General features: G+C 42.7%; 1 protein-coding gene across 1 annotated transcript; it reads right to left on the bottom strand.

Annotated features, from left to right (window-relative positions):
* Positions 1–507: 507 nt before the first annotated feature.
* On the bottom strand, positions 508–17,191 carry DDX47 (DEAD-box helicase 47). Its single transcript, XM_050748229.1, has 12 exons — positions 17,011–17,191; positions 16,252–16,345; positions 8,877–9,065; positions 8,549–8,620; positions 8,193–8,311; positions 7,546–7,617; positions 6,934–7,050; positions 6,223–6,369; positions 5,567–5,704; positions 4,465–4,535; positions 3,097–3,226; positions 508–1,066 (listed from the first exon to the last, which is right to left on the bottom strand). The coding sequence occupies exons 1-12, from the start codon at positions 17,095–17,097 to the stop codon at positions 935–937; spliced, it is 1,368 nt and encodes a 455-aa protein (XP_050604186.1). The 5' UTR covers positions 17,098–17,191; the 3' UTR covers positions 508–934.
* Between the last annotated feature and the right edge of the window lie 5,023 nt (positions 17,192–22,214).

Here is a 22,214-nt window from a genome sequence, read left to right as displayed (position 1 = left end):
ATAAAAATTAGCCAGGCGTGATGGCGTGTGCCTGTAGTCCCAGCTACTCAGGAGGCTGAGGTGGGAGATCACCTGAGCCCAGAAGGTCAAAGCTGCAGCGAGCTGAGGTCATACCACTGCACTCCACCCAGGGTGACAGAGTAAGATAGTCTCAAAAAAAAAAAAAAAAAAAAAGTCTACGTAAGAAACTAGTCTTCCTAACCACCTGCTTAATTGAGGGAATGAAGGAAATAAATCTATTTAGGGATTTTAAAGACCTCTGCTGTCTTACTGATGGACTTTGCTCCATCTGCAAGAAAAACACAACCTCCTTTCAAGTGGGACTTCCCTTTCAAAGCCATCTATCATCTTGTTTCCTTGTTGATTTTTTAAGTAATAAATATTTATCTTAATTAAGACAACCAATGAATGTGCCATGTAATCAACACTGTCAGGTTCTTACCTATTAACAAGATCTTACTTAAATCTACAAGGCCCTTTAACACCAAGGTCTTTAAGGAGTTTGAATCTTTTAAAAATAATGTTTAAATTTATTGTTTCACATTAGTTTGAAAAAAGTACAAGCCAAGATGGCTTAAATATCATTTGCAGATGTCCAAGCTTCTTTACAATTACAGGTCGTGGACATCATCAACCTAGTCCTCGACTTGCAGCTAAAAAAGGCAACAGGTCTGTGTGAGTGACAGAAGAGCACATCCTACTCATGTCATGAGCGAAGAGTCAAAGTTGAAAAAACAGTAACGGTCTTGACATCAGCACTGTAAGAATTATTCTGCAGTAAACTCCAACCCAGAATGGGGAAGAGTACTGAATTCACTGAGCACATTCTGGACACAATTCTGACAGATTTCAGTCTCACGATCTCTGTCGGAGCAGGTTTCATTCTCCAGTTCTCTTTCACAGAACAGCAGAACGTGAGCCTTCATAAAAGTGATTAACGGCCTTTCCGCTTCTTCATTTTTCCTCCAGCCACCTTGTTCCTGACACCAATAGCGCCCTCTGTATCATCATTATCTCCAGCATCCTCTCGCGAGCGTTTCTTCTTTTCTCCATGCTCCCTTAACTCCTGCAAGAAAAAAAGAAGATGGGATTGAAAACGAATTACTGGCACTGAAGGTAACACATTCTACTCCCCTCTCCTTAAGATCAAGTATCAAGTAACGTCCTGATGCCTGACATTAGCAAAGGAATGAGATCTAACTCCAAATATACAAAGATGTTAACCTTATTGGTAATCAAAACGTGAACATTAAAATAATAAGGTTTTATTTTCACATGGCAGATTGGCAAAGACTTAAGAGAAGGGTAATCCCCAGTATTGGCCAAGGTGTAGAAAAATTCACATATACTGTCACTTACAGTGCAATCTGCTATAGCTTTTCTTGGGGGAAGGGGCAATTTGGCATTCTGTACGAGTTCAAATTTTAACTGTGTACATCCCTTGGCCCAACAATTCTACTTCTAGGAATTTATTCTAAGGGAGTAAGTATGCAAAGCTATACGAAGTAGGGAGTTCAACACTGTACCAAAGTAGAAAAAAACTGGAAAAAAGCATAAGCATCCATGAATGTAAGTATTTCATACACATGATGGAATTCTTTGTAGCTGTTAAGAAACGATCACATGAATCTATATTTGTTGAAACAGAAAAATGTTAATCCTATATAATTAAAGTCTAATTATGGCTAAAGAAAGAAAAATAACCACATGTTATCAATGGTTTTCTGTGGGGAAATGTTTACCTTTTCACTTACTACTTTAATCTTTTCTGTATTTTTTGAATTTTTTTCCCAATGCACATGTAATACTTTAACAAACAAAAATACCAAACAAAAAAATCCCATGTGGGCAGAATAAAAACCAAATCTGTACCTCAGCTACTCCAACAACCACCTATGGGCAAAGTTTCTCCATCCCTCAGACCAGAACTCCAAAAAGCAGGCAGCACTTCCGAGCGTTTTCCTCTAGAATCTTCTCATCACCACTATTACTGTTACTACTACTACAGGGTGAGTATCCCTCATCTGAAATGCTTGGGACCAGCAGTGTTTTGGATTTCAGATTTTTTCTAATTCTAGAATATTTGCAGATACATAATGAGCTATCTTGGGGATGGGACTCAATTCTAAACACAAAATTCACTTGTTTCATATATACCTTATACACATTGTCTGAAGGTAATTTTACACAGTATTTTTAATATTTTTGTGCATTAAAAACATTTTGACTGTGTCTTGGTAGCAACCTGTCACATGCAGTCAGGCATGGAATTTTCCACTTGTGGCAATCCTTTTGGCACTCAAAGTTTTGGATCGCCAGGCGTGGTGGCTCAAGCCTGTAATCCCAGCACTCTGGGAGGCTGAGGCGGATGGATCACCTGAGGTCAGAAGTTTGAGACCAGCCTGACCAAAATGGAGAAACCCCATCTCTACTAAAAATACAAAATTAGCTGGGCATGGTGGCACATGCCTGTAATCCCAGCTACTTGGGAGGCTGAGGCAGGAGAATTGCTTGAACCTGGGAGGCGGAGGTTGCGGTGAGCCGAGCTTATACCATTGCATTTCAGCCTGGGCAACAAGAGTGAAACTCCGTCTCAAAAAAAAAAAAAGTTTGGATCTTGGTTTTGGATTTCAAATGTTTGGATCAGGTATGATCAACCCCTACTAGGAACTATGTAGTTTATATTGGCTTCTCTGGTGCTTGTAAAACCCCATAAGGTATTCAGGCAAGTGTTATTCCCAATTTACAGGTGAGAAACTGATTCTGATTCTGAGAAGTCAGGCACATTTCCCAAGCTCACACAGTTCACAGCTGCATCTTCTGACCTCAGGTCTGATGAATTATCTCACCACAGGTGACACGTGAACAGTTGCTATGAATGTGTAAATGTCAGAATGAGGCCAAACCCTGAATCCACCATTTGGTTGGATGGTCTAATGCAAATTACCTACCATCTCTGCACCTTAGTTTGTTCATCTGAAATTTGGAATAAAATAATACCCAGCTTCTGCAGTCTAGTGTGAGGGTTAATATGATAAAGTGGCACACAGTTAACATGGTTTGCACAGACACTGGTGAGAAAAGAAAGATGCATACCATTCGGGCAAATCTTTGGGCTTCAGCCACGCGTTCTGCCAGCATCATAACCTCATCATCCTGTGTTGGAAAGACTGGTAGTTTCTTCCCAATTAAGTGTTCTATGCGCTGGAAGAGTTCCACGTCATACCTGAGGAAGGAGAACTGCACAGCTTTGGTTGCCTGGTAATGCAAATGCTGTCCATTCCCAAACTATTATTATATGACGCAACGCAATAGGAGCCATAGGTTTAAACAATATTGAACATATTATTTCTTTTCTAAGTATGGGTTAAGTGCAATCTCTGTGCATAGCCCATTAGAAAATCACTCCAGGGAGGCCAGGCGTGGTGGCTTGCAACTATAATCCCAATGCTTTGGGAGGTCAAAGCAGGAGAATCACTTGAGACCAGGACTTCCAGACCAGCCTGGACAACATAGTGAGATGCCATCTCTATAAAAAAATTAAAAATTAGCCAACCGTGACGGCCTGTGCCTATAGTCCCAGCCATTCGACGTTGAGGCATGAGGACTACTTGAGCCCAGGAGTTTGAAGCTGCAGTGAGCTATTATCGAGCCACTGCACTCCAGCCTGGGCAACAGAGTAAAACCTTGCTGCTTAAAAAAAAAAAAAAAAGAAAGAAAGAAAAATCGGCCGGGCAGGTGGCTTGTGCCTATAATCCCAGCGCTATGGGAAGCTGAGGCAGGTGGCTTGCGCCTGTAATCCCAGCACTATGGGAGGCTGAGGCAGATGGATCACTTGAGCTCAGGAGTTCAAGACCAGCCTGGCCAACATGACAAAACCCTGTCTCTGCTAAAAATATTTTTTAAAAAGCCAGGTGTGCTGGCATGCACCTGTGGTCCCAGCTACTTGGGAGGCTAAGGTGAGGTAGGAGGATTGCTTGAGCCCAGGGGGTGGAAGGTGCACTCAGCCAAGGTCGCACCACTGCACTCTAGCCTAGGCAACAGAGCGAGACAAATTAAAAAAAAAAAAAAAAAAGAGGGAAGGAGGGAGAAAATCCCTCAAGGTATTTATTCACAGGACAGCCTTGGGCACATAAAAATTTGTTCCTCAAAAAAAAAAAAATTGGAAATAGTTATTCTAATACTTTCTGAGTTGACACAAAGACAATTGCTCTCCAGCTCTAGGTACCACTTCACCATTCTACATGCCAAATACTATACTAGATCTTTTACATATATCATCTCCAATTTTCACCAAAACCCTGCTAGATAGGTATTACTATTCCCATCTTTCAACGCCTTCATCCTGGTTTTCAGTATGAAAGTGAGTAGTGTAGTAAATGATAGCGCCAGGTTCCCAGTCAGTGGCTCGAAAGTTCTGCTCTTTTCTCTACGTTGCTCTGCCCCTAAAGCTGATTTACTTACTGCGTGACAAAAGTAATAGCCTTTCCGGAGCGCCCAGCTCTAGCTGTTCGACCTACTCGATGGATGTAATCCTAAAACCAAAAGGGTACATAAATTCAAGTTATATGGATTATAAGTATAAAAAAAAAAAAAAAAAAAAAAAAAAAAAAAAAAACCTACGTATGCAAAGTCTTGCCATAAAACTTTGAAAGAAAATAGATTCATGTCATAACATGGAGAAAATAAATGGCCTGGGCAATCTGTTGAGACAAATCTACTTCATCTTTTTTATTCTCCTTGCAGCACAAAATGGATCCAATGCTTTCCCCTCTTTCATAGAAAGATAAATCTACAAAGCATATATACATGGTCGCAAGCTGCATGGTGTTTTAAAAAACAGCACTGGATCTCGAGGCAGAGCTGGGTTACAGCTGTGGTCCTTCCCACCTGCCAGTTACACAATTACCTGCAAATTATATAACCTCCCTGAACCTTGGTTTCTATTTATTGAACAGGCATAGAAATACATGCCCAAATTATAGAGTTGTTATGAAAATCAAATGAGATAGCACCTCATCTACAGCAGTTAAATACAAAGACAAGAGACACACCAGTCTCATCCAGGGGTGCTTCTGTCATCCTCAAGGGACACTGGTAATGTCTGGAAATACTTCTGATTATCACAAGTGGAAGAGTGTGTGATGCTGTCATCTAGTGGGTAGAGGCCAGGAATGCTACTAGGAATCCTTCAACTCAAAGAACAACCCTTCAAAGAATTCGACAGCTTAAAATGTTAATAGTGCCAAGGCTGAGAAACCTTGAGATACACTGAGAACTACAAGTTGTCATTCTCAAGAAATGACAGTGACATGATCAGTATGTGGTGCACCTGCCACTACTATGAGCATCTAATAACTCTCCTTGGCTACCTCTTTCATATGTACTAACGTTACATACACAGGCCTGTGCAAGATGATGAGAATGAACTAATCAAGGGCTTTCTTGTTTCCTGATACTTAATTAACCAGGAACAAAAAAACTGCTGTAACTAAGGAAAGACAGAAGACACTCCATTAAGAAACACACTTTAGGACTAGAAAGGCAAGTTAGCAACAGGACTCACCTTGGAATGGGTAGGAATGTCAAAGTTGACAACTACATCTACATGAGGTATGTCCAAACCCCGGCTGGCAACGTCAGTTGCTAGAAGAATGGAACGGGCCTTGGCCTTAAACTTATTAAGGGATCCTAGGCGCTTACTCTGAGGTAATGAGAAAGAAATGATGGAAAACTTAACATACATTTTGGAATACAAAACACAAAACAGACAAACACAAGAACAAAGAGACATAAATTTTTTAAAGTTTTTTTCCCCCCAACTTTTGAATGGGGCTTCACAGGTCAAAACAGAAATATGAAGCAACAAGAAATAAAAAAAAAAAATGATACAAAATAAGGGTAGCCTGACACAATAGAAAAGTAACTGTGAAATAATTTATTAATGTTTTTAGAGACCAGAGTCATTATTACCATTAGGGCTGAATACATCAACTCAACAGCTTGCAAACCAGACAGCTACATATGAAATATTCTAATGGGAGCCTCTTGCTACCCTGGGAGAAAGTAAGCATCTAGAGCAACACTTCAAAGCCCATAAAATGAGAACAATTATGGAAACAGGCATCAGTGCCCTATGTCCTTATTGTACAAATCTATTGTTAGGAGGTTTATCTCGCTCATGCCATCAGTGCATGGCTGATGATGACGATGAATCCTTACCTGACTCATTTGTCCATGGAGGGGGATGGCAGTGAATCCAAGATTTCGCAGTAGCAAAGCTGTTCTCTGGGTATTATTACAGGTGCTGCAGAATATCATAAAGGAGTTTCCCGCCAATTCATTTAGAATATAAACCAGGTAGGTATCCTAAGTTACAAACCCAAAACAATATATGTCATCGAACCTGGGAGAAAGGATTGGAGACCTGGCATATACATAAGGTAAAAACTAACCCTATAGTTGCTTCTCAATTATCCAGACCTCCATTATCCAGACCTCCAGCTGCCAGCTTAGGATTCCTTAACCAGCATTATCATCTCCGTGAACCACTATTCCCCACAGAGCCTAAAGGCAGGCAGGAGATCTGTCCTCAGAAAACAGGAGAAGTCCTTATATCAAAGCACAAAACCAGAGGCTTCATCCTAAATAAAAGCCACATTATAAGCGAACAAAGGAAAAATTACCTCAAGGATGGGGATGGGAAGGAATTATATGATTACATCATGACCTCATTATTGTGGTTTAATATGTTGTGAATTCCTGGCATGTCTAGTTTATCGGTGATAATATAAGCACAACACGCCCTCTAAAGCAAACAGACAGGATGCCAATCTGCATTACAGCTCTTGGCTAATCAAGGGTTGACACATTTTCAGATGCTTTGGTGAAAAGAAGAGGGAGAGGCAGGAATGATCAAAGTAAACACTTTACCTTGAATTTAGAGGGAATAAAAATATAATATTGCTGTAATTTTTCAACTGTCTGGTATTTAGAGGAAACGGCACATTTCACAGGATTTTTCAGAGCTGCTCGCTGAAGCTTTTGCACCTGGAGGAAGAAGATCCAGAACAGCACACTGATGCCTAAACACTCTTTATTTATATGGTTTGACTCTGTGTCCCCACTCAAATCTCATGTTGAATTGTAATCCCCACATGTCACGGGAGGGACCTGGTGGGAGGTGACTGGATCATGGAGGTGGTTTTCCCCCATGCTGTTCTCATGATAGTGAGTTCTCACAATTTCTGATGGTTTTAAAGTGTGGCACTGCCCCTACCTCCTGCCACCATGTAAGACGTGCCTTGCTTCCCCTTCGCCTTCTGCCATAATTGTAAGTTTTCTGAGGTCTCCCCAGCCATGTGGAACTGTGAGTCAATTACACCTCTCTTTTCTGTATAAATTACCTAGTCTCAGATAGTTCTTTATAGCAGTGTGAAAATGGACTAAAGCAATTTATTTTTACTTATTGTTATTATTGTTGTTACCATTTACTTTATGTATCAATTCTCATAAAGAAGAAACAAAAGTCCTAGCAAATTTCACCTTCTTGGTCATGGTGGCAGAGAAGAGGAATGTTTTCCGATCTCGAGGGATCACTTTGAGGATCTTGTCAACCTAAGGCACAAAGAGGAAAAGATGCCAATATGATGTTCAGACTGGAAGAGCTGCAAATCCTCTAGGTAATGAAGGAGGTAGACGTTAACAAATTAAATATATCACTGTGAAGATTTGGTACTCGAAAATTCAATTCGATTCAGCTAAAGTTTACTGAATATTTACTGCCTGATACCCCACCAGACACTATTAAAAAAATACCTTTCTAAGAAAAGAACAGTTTAAATTAGTAGACCAGAGTTGATCTAAGAGAAAAGTCAAGAATAAGTATTAATCAACTAAGTAAGCTGGGATTAGTGGGTCATCAAAGAAAATAAAGATATTTCAGGGTATATGTCAAGGTCTAAATTAAATGAAATGGAAAAGAAAATCCAGTTTTGATATTTCCCATTTCTGGAGTCAGAGTCAGACTATATTCTAAAGATAAAAGGGTGCTGAGAAACTGCAATTTGAAGAATATCAAGAATGAAACTGATACTGATGCAATGTTCTACATAAAACAAGTGGGCAATGAACCAAATTTTGAAACAGGAACCTGAGATGCTCTAAGAGGAGGAAAGAAATTGAGAGCTCACCTCTGTCTCAAAATCCATATTCAGTATTCGGTCGGCTTCGTCCATAACCAAGTATTTGAGAGCTCTCAAGTTGAAACCTTTCGTATTTTCCAAGTGGTCAATCAGTCGACCAGGAGTTGCTACCAAGAGAGGTTGAGGAGAAACAGTGATGTTTCAGAACAGGACGAAAAACAACAACAACAACAAACAAATAAAGTTACCTGCCCCACCCCACAGCTCTCCACCAAATTTAACTTAAGAAATTAAAAAATTTAACAGGGTTACAAAATCTGTTTCTCAAAGTCTTCCTATCCGATATTGGTAGATTTTCTCCAATTCATCACTGCCAGTGTCTTTTACCTTCGTCAGTTACTCACCTATTATTATATGTGGTTTTTTTGCAAGGGCCAAAGATTGAGACATTGAATCAATTCCACCCACAATCACAGCTACAGAGAGAAAAAGAACATAGAGATGAGATCCTTAATTTTTTTCCACGGTCCACTGAACATCTTTTAGAGCCAATGCCAGATTTCTACTTAAACTTGTTCTTCCCTTACAATTAATACTCTTCCCAAAGCTAAAATACAGCATTAGCTCTTTGGGTCAATGAATTATGCTAGCAATACCTTCCTCCATTCTCCTTTCACACTCATTCTTCACTTGTGATGGCAACCTAGGATCCCTTCCCTCTCAGACACTTACCACTCTGCACTCCAATAGAGGACCCCAGGGCTTCAAACTGCTCTGAGATCTGAAAGGCCAGCTCCCGAGTCGGGGTAAGAACTAGGGCAAACAAACGCTGTGGGGTCTCCAGCAGTGCATTCAGAATGGGCAAAGCAAAGGCGCCTGTTTTTCCAGAGCCAGTTTCTGCCAGCCCGATGATATCACGACCTAGAAGAAAAAGAAATTCAACAGCCAAGTTAATTCTCTCTGCAGTATTTCTGTGTCTTCTACAATGACACAATGCTGGGCACAAAGTAGACGCTTAATAAATATCTGATGAACTGGGGAGAGAGGAAAGTTGAATAAACAGAAAAGACATGGTCTCTCTCTTAGATAAGCTCAAAACCCAGTGGTGAGACAGTCTGATATACAAATTCATTATAATGTGATAAGAGTTTTAATACAAGCCCCTGCAAAATACGTGAGAACACAAGGAAAAGTAACTACTGCCCAGAAGAGTAAAAAAAGGCTAACAGAGATGATTAAGTGAGTTAAACCTAGAAGTAAGCAAAGAAGGGAAGAAATGATATTCCTGTAAGAGGAAAGATAATTATAATTAAGGCTTTAGAGAACATAGCATGCTGGCCAGGCGTGATGGCTCACACCTGTAATCCCAACATTTTGGGAGGCTGAGGTGGGCAAATCACCTGAGGTTGGGAGTTCGAGACCAGCCTGACCAACATGGAAAAAACCCTGTCTCTACTAAAAATATAAAATTAGCCAGGCATGGTGGCATGCCTGTAATCCCAGCTACTCGGGAGGCTGAGGCAGAGTTGCTTGAACCCAGGAGGCGGAGGTTGCCGCGGTGGTGAGCGGAGATCGTGCCATTGCACTGCAGCCTGGGCAACAAGAGCGAAACTCCGTATCAAAAAAAAAAAAAAAGAACATAGCATGCATAGTTAGGCTGAGGAGTGTAATGTGGCTGGAACATAGAAGTGTTAAGGGAGAAAGAGAGAAGAATGAGGCTAGAGTTTTGATGTTTTCCTATAAGAGAGAATTGAAGGATTTTAAACAGGGAATATCATGATCAGTATTACTGTTTAGGAAGATAAACTCTAGGCCTGATGGCATAAGGAGGAGCCAAGGAACCTTACAGTGCATGCCATTTACTGCTCCTTCTGAGGGAAGAATGCTCTAAGTAATTCTTTAAGAACAGGTCACCACTGTTTGTTATCACCACTCAAGCCACAACTTATAAGATCTGGAAATTAACTCCTGGGTGGAGATCACTATCTCCAGGCTGGCTGTAGTGCATAGGCAGCTATGCACTACAACAGTGTCCACTGAGAACACTCCCTCTTAAATCACGACCCCTACAGTTGCTGCCCCTGTTCTATGACCGCGTAACAGCTGAGAAGTCTTCTTTACCTAGAAGATAATCCTACAATAAACAAATCCCTTTCCCCTGACATAACCTGAACATGACTTACAATCTGAAATGACTTAAATGACCAGAACAGGGAAAACAAAGGCTCAACCGGGACATCAGATATAATTCAGGGGAGATATGATGGTGGCCCGAACCGAGGCCAGGAATGAGCACAGGAATGAGTGAGATTCAGAAACTAACAAAGGGGAATGTGGGTGACGCACACATTTTTAGTACAGGACACTCAAAAGCCAAAAACTGAGATATAGGCAACAGAAAAATTAGTCCTGGTTAGGAAAATAAGGACTTTGGTTTCCACACAGGGAACTTAGAACTTAAGATTCCTGCAGTAAACTCAAAGAGGTATGTCTAAAAAGCAGTTGGACATACTTGTTTAGAAATACGTCTAAAAACCAGTTGAACATACTTGTTTGGAGCTCAGGAAAAAAGTGGGGTTAGAACAGACATGGGACATAAATATCCTACCACTGGTACTCCCTCAGGGGCAGATGCTTCAGAATAATCCATGAGACATATATATATATATGACCGGTCCCATGCCTGGAAATTCTGATTCAGTATTTCTCACCCAAATCTCATCTTGAATTGTACTCCCATAATTTCCACATGTTGTGGGACGGAGCCGGTGGGAGATAATTTGAATCATGGAGGCGGTTTCCCCCACACTGTTCTCACAGTAGTGCATACGTCTAGTGAGATCTGATGGTTTTGTCAAGGGGTTTCTGCCTTTGCATGTCTCTAATTTTCTCTTGCCGCCACCAGGTAAGAAGCGCCTTTTGCCTCCTGCCATGATTCTGGCGGCTCCCCAGACACACATGGAACTGTAAGTCCAATTAACCCTCTTTTTCTTCCCAGTCTTGCGTGTGTCTTTATCATCGGTGTGAAAACGGATTAATACACAGTGTATCCTAGTGAATTATATATTTTAGCCTTCTTTTCATTAACATCAGTGTTTTCCATTCAAAAGCAAATGCACAGATGTGAAATACAAGTCAAACCAGACAACAGACTGATTTTTTAGAGATTACAGACAAATGACAATCCAGGGATAAAACGTCTCACTCATCTACTTATTGTAATGTTCCCCAGTGGCAGGGTAGGTAATAATGAATTGCAACAGCATCTACCTATCTGAGAAACAAAGGTCAGTGTAAGCAAATGATTCCCAAAGCTTTTTAGTCTTCAACTCCTTGGGGATACTGCTGTCCTGCCTGTGTAACACAATACACCTTCGGGAACAGGGGGCGGGGCAGCTACGATTTGTTCTTTTTTTGTCAAGGGAAATCTTAACATTTCAGAAGAAAGGAGTACATAAGAAAGATTTAGGGAAGTAAAGGAGCCGAAGTTGCTTGGTTCACGAAGCAATAAGCACTGCTCGCTGCCCACAGCTGAGGCCTGCACTGCTTTCAGTTTTTTGAGTCCCTCAGAGCAACCCTCAGTTTGTGAAACTGATATATTTTTCTATGTCATCTCCTTTCTTCATCTCTGAAGAAACCTCTGAGCCTTTTCAGTGTTTATACCTGTAGAGAATATACCAGCATGCATAAACTCCATAAGAGCAGAATAAATTTTGTCATATAGACCTGCCACGTTGCTAGCACTGAACATAAGTGCTTGCTACATGGCAGCCATTAATAAGCTGTTTGAAATTCCTTGAGGACAACTCTAAGTGATCTCTGAAACAGAAATAAATAGATGGTGTCTCACTATGTTACCCAGGCAGGTCTCAACCTCCTGGTCTCAAGCAATCCTCCCACCTCAGCCTCCCAAAGTGCTGGGATTACAAGCATGAACCACCATGCTCACCAAACAACTCTTAATCTCTTGATAGTAACACATGTTGATGCAGATCCATTAACAGAGGTTTTCTGAGCTATAAGATTCTATGTTCAAATTCCAGCTCTAGCAATAATTAGTTAGGTGACTCTAGCCAAAGGACTTAACTCCCTGAGCCTCAATTTCCTCACTAATAAAATAATTATCCCTACCTACTATTCAGCATATTATAAGGTTTAAGAACAGTGGACAATCTGGGCTCAGTAACTTTGCAGAAACTGAAAACGTCATTAATCCCAAATTCAAATTTAGAGTTATTTTAATCAAATAACAACAGCAACAAAATCAAACATTATTTGAATCGTTTCTATAGATTCAAATGAAATATTTATAAACTACTCATTAGAATGAGACAAACCCAATAAGGATAAAGACATTTTCCATGGTGATCGTGTCTGTCAGTTCCTAGCAATCTTCCACTGACCCCTCCCTATTCTTTTCTGCATCAAATTTAAACTTATGGCTGAAAGCATTAAAATAATTTTAGGATGGCCGGGCACGGTGGCTCAAGCCTGTAATCCCAGCACTTTGGGAGGCCGAGACGGGCGGATCACAAGGTCAGGAGATCGAGACCATCCTGGTGAATACAGTGAAACCCCGTCTCTACTAAAAAATACAAAAAACTAGCAGAGCAAGGTGGTGGGCGCCTGTAGTCCCAGCTACTCGGGAGGCTGAGGCAGGAGAATGGCGTAAACCCGGGAGGAGGAGCTTGCAGTGAGCTGAGATCCGGCCACTGCACTCCAGCCTGGGTGACAGCAAGAATCCCTCTCAAAAAAAAAATAATAATAATAATAATTTTAGGATTACTGCCAGCTGTTTTGACTCCTTTTTCTCACCTATGCTGTAGGGCAAGCTGGAAAAGTTAAAATGCACGAACGCTTCTTGCTGTTTTTTTTTTTTTCTTTTGAGACAGAGTTTTGTTCTTGTTGCCCAGGCTGGAGTGCAATGGCACAATCTCGGCTCACCGCAACCTCCGCCTCCCGGGTTCAAGTGATTCTCCTGCCTCAGCCTCCCGAGTAGCTGGGATTACAGGCATCTGCCACCACCCCGGTTAATTTTGTATTTTTAGTAGAGACAGGGTTTCTCCATGTTGGTCAGGCTGGTCTTGAACTCCCGACCTCAGGTGATCCACCTGCCTCAGCCTCCCAAAGTGCTGGGATTACAGGCGTGAGCCACCGCGCCCGGCAACTTCTTGCTATTTGAAAGTAATGCTGGGCCGCTGATACTTCTTTCCCACCACTGGCCTTTATATGGTCCTTATCCTTCAAACTTCTCTGCACAGGTTGGAAGTGTTTATTAGCCCCTCCTTGAAACACTTTCCCTTTCCTAATTTGTGTGAAACTATACTCTCATGATTTTCAACCCTCTACTGAATCTTCCAATTTTTCCTCTGTCATCTTTGCCAATCTAATCCATTTCTAATCTCAGCTATAACTGCTCTTTGGATACAATGTCTATATCCACCTCTGGCCTCTCAATCAAGTTCCAATCCCAGGATTCCAACTGGGTATTTTTTTTCCTTTTTTATTGTCCCTCAGTTTTATTAATTGACAAAAAATTATAATATACTTACGGTATAGAATGCAAAGTTTAGATATATGTATACTTTGTGAAGTGATTAAATCAAGCTCATTAACCTATATGTCACCTCACATACTTGTCATTTCTGTGGTGAGAACATTTAAGATCTACTCTCCTAGCAATTTTCAAATACACAAAACATTATTAACTGTAGTCATCATGCTATTCAATAGATCTTCAGAACTTATCCATCCCGGCCGGGCGCGGTGGCTCAAGCCTGTAATCCCAGCACTTTGGGAGGCCGAGACGGGCGGATCACGAGGTCAGGAGATCGAGACCATCCTGGCTAACACGGTGAAACCCCGTCTCTACTAAAAAATACAAAAAACTAGCCGGGCGAGGTGGCGGGCGCCTGTAGTCCCAGCTACTCGGGAGGCTGAGGCAGGAGAACGGGCGTGAACCCGGGAGGCGGAGCTTGCAGTGAGCTGAGATCTGGCCACTGCCCTCCAGCCTGGGCGACAGAGCGGGACTCCGTCTCAAAAAAAAAAAAAAAAAAAAAAACTTATCCATCCCGGCTAACTGAAACTGTACCCTGAGCAACATTTCCCCATTCCCCTCCCACAAGGTCAACTCTATCTCATTGATATCCAAAATCAATTACTTCCAACTGAACTCATCTTTCCTGAATTCTCCCCCCGTTCCCTTTTTGTATCAGTGGTACACCAATAATATGCCCTGAACATAACAGCCCACAAACTTAGCGATAATCTTAGATTTTCCCCACCCCTTCCTTGCCTTCCACTTGCTTAACTGGTTGTAAAATCAAGGATTATTTTTCTAACATTTTCTTTTTCATTCTACCACCACCCTACCCATTATTTATTGCTAAAATCATTACAATAACCTACTAATTGGTTTCCCAGACTCCAGTCTCTTGTCTCTAATCTTTCACAGCTAAGAGATTAATCTTCCAAGAGTACAACTCTAAATCCTTAAGCTCCAAAAATGCCCCACTGCCTATGAAACGAAGACCAAATTCCTTGACTCAGCACTCAAATCCTTCATAATCTGGCCCCAGTCACCTTACTAAACTTTTTCACTACTCTGCTAAGTACTTGCAAATCTCCATACGTGCCTATGGTTTCCAGACTGGCTTTTTTTCCACGCTGTTCCCTATGCCTAGAAAGTTCTCCCTTCCCATCATATCTGAATGTCTAAATCCTTCTAAATTCAGTCTTCAAGGTTCAGCTCACATGTCTTCCCAACCTCCCCAGCCAAAAATAAAATGAAATAAATCTTCTCTAATCCATCCTAATTAGAAGTAATCTCTTCTCCCTCAGTGCACTCTGAATGTAACTTTCTTAGGTCCCTGTTCAACTTGTAATAAATTTATAATTATCTCTTTAATAGATTATGGACTCTAGGAGAGGACAGACTATTAACCTCCAGTGCCTTACATTTACAACAAATAGTAACTATTTATGGAAAGAGCAAATGGAATTTTGTAGAGTAAGTCTAACCTCTTTTCCACATGACAGCTCTTCAAATCATTAAATCTTTCAATTATTATCAATAGCTAGGTTAATTACTAATAATTAGTAATAATTATAGCTTACATTAATCACTAATATAGTAATAATAGCTACATTAATACTAACAATAATTAGCCACATTACCCCTCTTATAATAATAGCTAAGATTACATTCACTTTTTCTGAGGATCTTAATAGATTTCAGTTAACTAAGACCTCTGGGTCTCTTTTATCACCCACCCGAATCCTGTAAAGTTGGTACTTTAGGAATCTAAGAGCAGGTCTTTATTTCTATTCCTATTAAAGTTCATCCTGTTACGGCCAGGTGTGGTGGCTCACGCTTGTAATCCCAGCACTTTGGGAGGCCAAGGCAGGTGGATCACTTGAGGTTAGGAGTTCGAGACCAGCCTGGCCAACATGCTGAAACCCTGTCTCTACTAAAAATACAAAATTAGCCGGGCATGGTGGTGGGCCTGTAATCCCAGTTACTCGGGAGGCTGAGGCGGGAGAATTGCTTGAACCTGGGAGGCGGAGGTTGTAGTGAGCCAAGATCGCACTACTGCACTCCAGCCTGGGCGACAGAGCAAAATTCTGTCTCAAAAAAAAAAAAGCTCCATCTTAAAAAAAACCTCAAAAACAAAAAGTTCATCCTGTTAGTTTCAGTTCCACTAGCCATCAATCAGCACTTTAACCACTCTTTTACAAATCTGATAAACATGGCTCACAGCAAGAATGCTCAACTCCTCAAGACACACATATGTGTTCCAGGCATCCTTCCCTGTCTAAGTGTGCACCCATTGATGTATAAAGTCTACCAAGATTGTCATTAATATACTTTAATCCAGGGCTTCCTTAAAGTCAGCATCTGTGGCAGAGAACAAACCCTTTTAGTTATTAAGACAGAAAGTAAGCTCTGTAAAACTGGAGAATGACATTTTCAAATGCCATTACCCAAACTTTGTACCTTTAGTGACCATATCCTTATTTCACTTGAAGTATGCAAGCAACAGCTTTCAAAAGGGGTATCTAATTGAGATAACTTTATATTAAATCTGTACGAAGTCACACAACCTACCTTGTAAGGCCAAAGGAATAGCTTCAATCTGGATCTTGGTGGGTTTTGTCCATCCCAACTGGTCACAAGCTTCACACAACACATCTGTCACACCCTTAGAATTCAGAAAAATATACCTTAGCCAAGAACAGCACACCCCTACCTCCCTCCTACTTAACTGACTTTGTCAGAACCATCATGTACAACCAATATACTTGCTTTAAAAGGTATTTGCTGTGCATCTCAGAGCTTACTCTTTATACCATGAGACAGTAGCTCAAGACTTAACGAACATTTTCTGCTCACCAAGGCCAAGGCCAAGTGCTTTACATGTAGCATCTCATTTAATCGTCACAACAATTCTGCGAGGTAAGTACTTATTACTATCCCCAATTTACAGATATGAAAAGAGAAACACAGAGAGATAACAACTTGTCTATAGTAAGAGACTGGGTCAAAATTCAAATCTGGTTGGTTCGTCTGACTCCAAAGCTCCAGCTATAAAGAGACCAATTCCCCATATGTACAACCTCCTGGACACATATAAACGTTGCCACACTAAAGTGGCGAATAGGGCAAATGGGGCTCTCAGGGCCCAGCAGCCCTCCCACCACCCAAACTCAGAGCACGCCCGAAACCCAGCCCTCTGAAATTCTGGGGAAAACCCAAGGTAGGCCCCGAGATGCTTTTGTGCACTATCAGAGCGGGATCTAAGGTAATTGGGTCTGCCTGAGCCTAGCACCAGAGTACATAAAAGAAGCCAGCGCCATCCATTCTCACCAGGTCTTTAAATGTTTTAGTTTCCTCCTCTTCCATCACTGGCTGGGACGCTTCGGTCGGAGAATCGCGTTCCTCGGGCGCCGCCATCTTGTCTGAAGTCTCCGGAAGTGGGTCTGCGGCGCGCGGGATGCTGGGAAATGTAGTTTTAGTTCTCCCCGGACGGCTTGCTCTGGGCGCCCCCTGCGGGCTTGCCGGGGATTGCACCCGTCCGCTAGGCGGGTGGGGCCCAGTGAATATGCGCGCGTAGGCAGGCGGAATAGGTCCGATTGCGGAAGGGGCCCATCACCGGGGAATCGAGTTGACCTTTAGATCCCTTTTAAAGCGCCTTCCCTACGTACGTCGCCAGTTATGTTCCCCGCTTTTCTAACCATAGAGTTTGGAACGGATTGATATCACAATGCCATTTTTTAATTATAGTATTACCTTATTCAATAATGTTGAGAGCCTACCATATGCTAAGGCTGTGCTAGATGCCTAGTGAACAGGACAGCGACCCCTGCCCTCGTGGAGAAAAAGGAGACAGAAAAAGGAGATAAGCTATCACAGATCATTTCAAATTGTGAAAAGTAGCTGGGTGTGCTCATGCCTGTAACCCCAGCACTTTGGGAGGCTGAGGGGAGTGGATCACTTGAGCCCAGGAGTTCGAGACCAGCCTGGGCAACATGGCAAAACCCTGTGTCTACAAAAAATAACAAAAATCAGTCGGGCATGCATGGTGGCATGCGCCTGTAATCCCAGCAACTCAGGGGGCTGAGGTTGTGGGATCACTTGACCCCGGAGGTTGAGGCTGCAGTGAGCAGAGATCCTGCTGCTGCACTCCAGCCTGGGCGACAGAGTGAAACCCTGTGTACATAAAAATGACAGAGTAACCTGCCGAGGGTGGGTTGTGGGGATAACTGTGGATTGGGAAGGCCTCTCTGAGACGGTGATATTTGAGTTAAGACCTCACTGTTGAGCAGGAGAAAACGTTTTAAGATCCCGGGAGATAATTATTCCAGAGTGAGAGAATTCCAATACCAAGACTGTGAAGCTACTGAGGCTATTCTGGAAAGCAGCAAATTCAGAGCTGTACGTTGTATGCCCCAAGGCCAGCAATGCCCTCCCATGGCCTGTCACTTGGGTCTCACACTGCACAGGGTGCTCATTGCAGTCTTATTCCTGAGGATGGGAAGTTGGAGGCAATCTGGTGTCCATCATTGGGGAAATGCATAGTTAAAATGTGAACATGGTGTCTACAAACATGCCCTTAACAATATGATGAGAATCTCAAAAACCTAGCGCTGAGTAAGAAAAGCATAAAATATATCAAGTATATTAAAATATAGGCCCACAGATATCACATTCTGCTAAAATACATCCAACAGAAGATACACTTGAAATATTTTAGAATGGTTGCCTGCAGAGGGAGAAGAATTAGAATAAAATTGGGAATTGGGAATAAAAGAATTAAGTGTAAAAGATAATAGGCGGGCCACGGGGCTCACACCTGTAATCCTAGCACTTTGGGAGGCCAAGGCGGGTGGATCACTTGAGGTCAGGAGTTCAAGACCAGCCTGGCCAATATGGTGAAATCCTGTCTCTACTGAAAATACAAAAATTAGCCAGGCGTGGTGGCGGGGACCTGTAATCCCAGCTACTTCGGGGGCTGGGGCAGGAGAATTGCTTGAACCCGGGAGGTGGAGGTTGCAGTGAGCCAAGATCCTGCCATTGCACTCCAGCCTGGGTGACAGAGCAAGACTCCATCTCAAAAAAAAAAAAAAAAAAAAAAAAGATAAGAAATACACAAAGCTGGCCGGGCGCGGTGGCTCAAGCCTGTAATCCCAGCACTTTGGGAGGCCGAGGCGGGTGGATCACGAGGTCAGGAGATCGAGACTATCCTGGCTAACATGGTGAAACCCCGTCTCTACTAAAAATACAAAAAACTAGCCGGGCGTGGTGGCGGGCGCCTGTAGTCTCAACTACTTGGGAGGCTGAGGCGGGAGAATGGCGTGAACCCGGGAGGCGGAGCTTGCAGTGAGCCGAGATCACGTCACTGCACTCCAGCCTGGGAGACACAGCGAGACTCCGTCTCAAAAAAAAAAAAAAAAAAAAAAAAAGAAATACACAAAGCTAGAGAGGGGACTTATGATGCCAGTGTGCTTGACCTGAGAATTGTGATGAACCCAACTCGATGTCTCAATGTGCCTGCCAGCCTTCCCACCACCACAACTAAAAAAAGAGCCCTGATTTAGGCATCAGGGTGGTGTCTGCAACAAAAAGGGTAGGATGCGGTCAGAGAAGTGGGCTCAGGTCAGACTCTGCAGGGCCCTGTTGTAAAGGGCCTGGGGTTTTGGATGTTATCCTAAATGCAGAAGGAAGCCACTGGGGGTATAGAGCAGGGAAGAGGTATGACCTACACATTGAAAATATTACTCTAACTCTATATGGAGATAGGTTGTAGAAAGAGTGGGAAAAGGAGACCGTCTAAGACAGTGGTCCCCAACCTTTTTGGCACCAACGACTGGTTTCGTGGAAGACATTTTTTGCACAGAATTGGGGTGGGGATGTTTTCAGGATGATTCAAGCACATTACATTTATTGTGCACTTTATTTCTATTATTATCACATTGTAATATCTAATGAAATAATTATACAACTCAGCATAATGTGGAATCAGTGAGAGCCCTGAGCTTGTCATGCTGCAGCTAGGTGGTTCCATCTGGGGGTAGTGGGAGACAGTGACAGATCACCAGGCATTAGATTCTCATAAGAAACCTGCAACCTAGATCTCTTGCAATAGGGTTTGTGCTCCTAACAGAATCTAATGCCGCAGCTGATTTAACAGGAGGCAGAGCTCAGGTAGTAATTCTTGCTCACCTGCTACTCACCTCCTACTGTGCAACTTGGTTCCTAAAGGGCAACGGACTGGCACCAGTCCATGGCCCAGAGGCTGGGGACCCCAATCTATGTTGGGAAAAGGGCATGTGGGGTGCCTGCATAAACTGGCCATAAAAATATGGGACAATAAGTTGTGGAAAGTCACTAAAGGGCTCTGAGGAGGAAAGCCTTCTTATCGCCATTATGTTCCCATGCTCTGAGCGCAACCTGCTTTCTTATCTATAAACACTGTGTTCAAGGAGAAAGACACTCCTTTGAAGCATCGAAATGGACAGACGTTCAGGCTCCTAGTTAAGCCCACTCCCACTAGCTACTTTTCGATAAGTTAAAAGTATGCTGTTTGAGCACAAAGGAGATTCATTTAAACCACTATTGCTATAGATTACGCCTATGACATACTGCCTCCCTTTCACTGTTTCGCCCTGAACATCTGCTTCTTAGATCTGTGACTGTCCTCAATAAACAGTGTGGAGACCAGAACTCTGGACCTTTCGCAGCCTCCATCTTGCAATTGGCCCCCTGGCCCCCACTCTTTGTGCACTCTTAACCTATCTTTTCTCATTCCTTCGTCGCCACTGGACTTTGGGTACCCTATGGGTGGTGATGAGGCTGGTCCCCAACAATCTAAGAGAGGACGGATGCTCTTCATACCCCTGGCTCTAAGCACAGGGCCTGGCAAAAAGTGGATGCTCTGTAAATGCTGCCTGGCTGAAGTAAAACAGTAAAGCGTTGGGATCAGGAAGGACAGCAGACCAGAGAGGACTTCACTGTTTGTTTTTTAGGGAGTGAGGTTTTTCCATATTTAAGATTACATTCCTGGCCGGGCACAGTGGCTCACACCTGTAATCCCAGCACTTTGGGATGCCAAAGCAGGTGGATCATTTGAGGTTAGGAGTTCAAGACCAGCCTAGCTAACATGGTGAAATCTCGTCTCTACCAAAAATACAAAAATTAGCCGGGCATAATGGCAGGCGCCTATAATCCCAGCTACTTGGGAGGCTGAGGCAGGAGAATAACTTGAACCTGGGAGGCAAAGGTTGCAGTGAGCCGAGGTCGTGCCACTGAACACCAGCCTGGGTGACACAGCAAGACCCTGTCTAAAAAATATATATATATACACACACATATATAAAAGATTACACTCCTGCAGAATGGGCTGGGGTCTTTGGCCTTTTTACATTAGTTCACTCCAAGTTAAAGGAAAGGAGAGCAAATACACACTGCATAAGACAACAGGTCACCCTGAAATTGGTTCTATCGGGCAATCACAGGCATACAATTATGCTAGCCCAGTCTAAGGCATTCCATCTCTCTATTTAGCCCTCCTCATGGCTACCTTCTCATTCTCCTATGACTTGGAATTGGGCCACTCTAGATGGTCTCCAAAGTGAATACATATGCTTTGCGATAAGGGGAAGTCAACTTCTCCCAAAGAGCATCTACCCAGCTAAACTGGGCTCTTCCTCTTCCTCTTCTCTGTTACATAGACCTGCTGGGGAGTTTGTTCTCCTCTTTTGACAGAGAGGAACTCTAGTCCCAGAGAGTAAAGAGACACAAGAGTAAAGAAAGAGTAAAAATCACAAGAGACAAGACTAGAAGCCAAGCCTCTTAGACCAGGTGTGGTGGTTCACTCCTGTAATGCCAGCAATCTAGGAGGCTGAGGTGGGTGGATCACCTGAGGTCAAGAGTTCCAGACCAGCCTGGCCATCATGGTGAAACCCCATCTCTACTAAAAATACAGAAATTTGCTGGGTACGGTGGTGTGCGCCTGTAATCCCAGCTACTCGGGAAGCTGAGGCAGGAGAATTGCTTGAACCTGGGAGGTGGAGGTTGCAGCAAGCCGAGATCATGCCACTGCACTCCAGCCTGGGAGACAGAGCAAGACTCCTTCTCAAAAAGAAAAAACAACAACAACAAAAAGCCAAGCCTCTTGAGACCAGACCAAAGCTTTTACCAAAGAGAACATCGTCTTACATAATCGAAAGCAGCTTCCTTCTTCAAAAGCAGCCACACAGACTTTTCTGTAAAAACAAAGAGAGAAAGCAGCTGCAGTATTTATTTTGCTTCCCCTTGACTCATCCTCTGATTGCATTTAGGAGAGTGGAATGAGAAAGAAGAGCTGAGAGAAGGAGAGGATCCTAACTGGGGAGTGAGGGGAAGCAGAGATAAAAGCCTGAAAAGGGGACTCAGATGGAAATAACTGGAAGGTCTATAAATTTGTATATCATATACGATCTAAAATTACGTGAGTTTTGTTCAAATGTATTACAGAAAAGAAAAAGGAGTCACCCGTAAAATGTCTGGGGGTGGCTGCTGCTTTAAAGGGA

Source organism: Macaca thibetana, chromosome 11 (assembly GCF_024542745.1).
Source record: "Macaca thibetana thibetana isolate TM-01 chromosome 11, ASM2454274v1, whole genome shotgun sequence".
In the NCBI taxonomy this organism is placed as follows: domain Eukaryota; kingdom Metazoa; phylum Chordata; class Mammalia; order Primates; family Cercopithecidae; genus Macaca; species Macaca thibetana.
The sequence above is the reverse complement of the archived record's forward strand: the minus strand, read 5'-3'. Positions and strand labels throughout refer to the sequence as shown.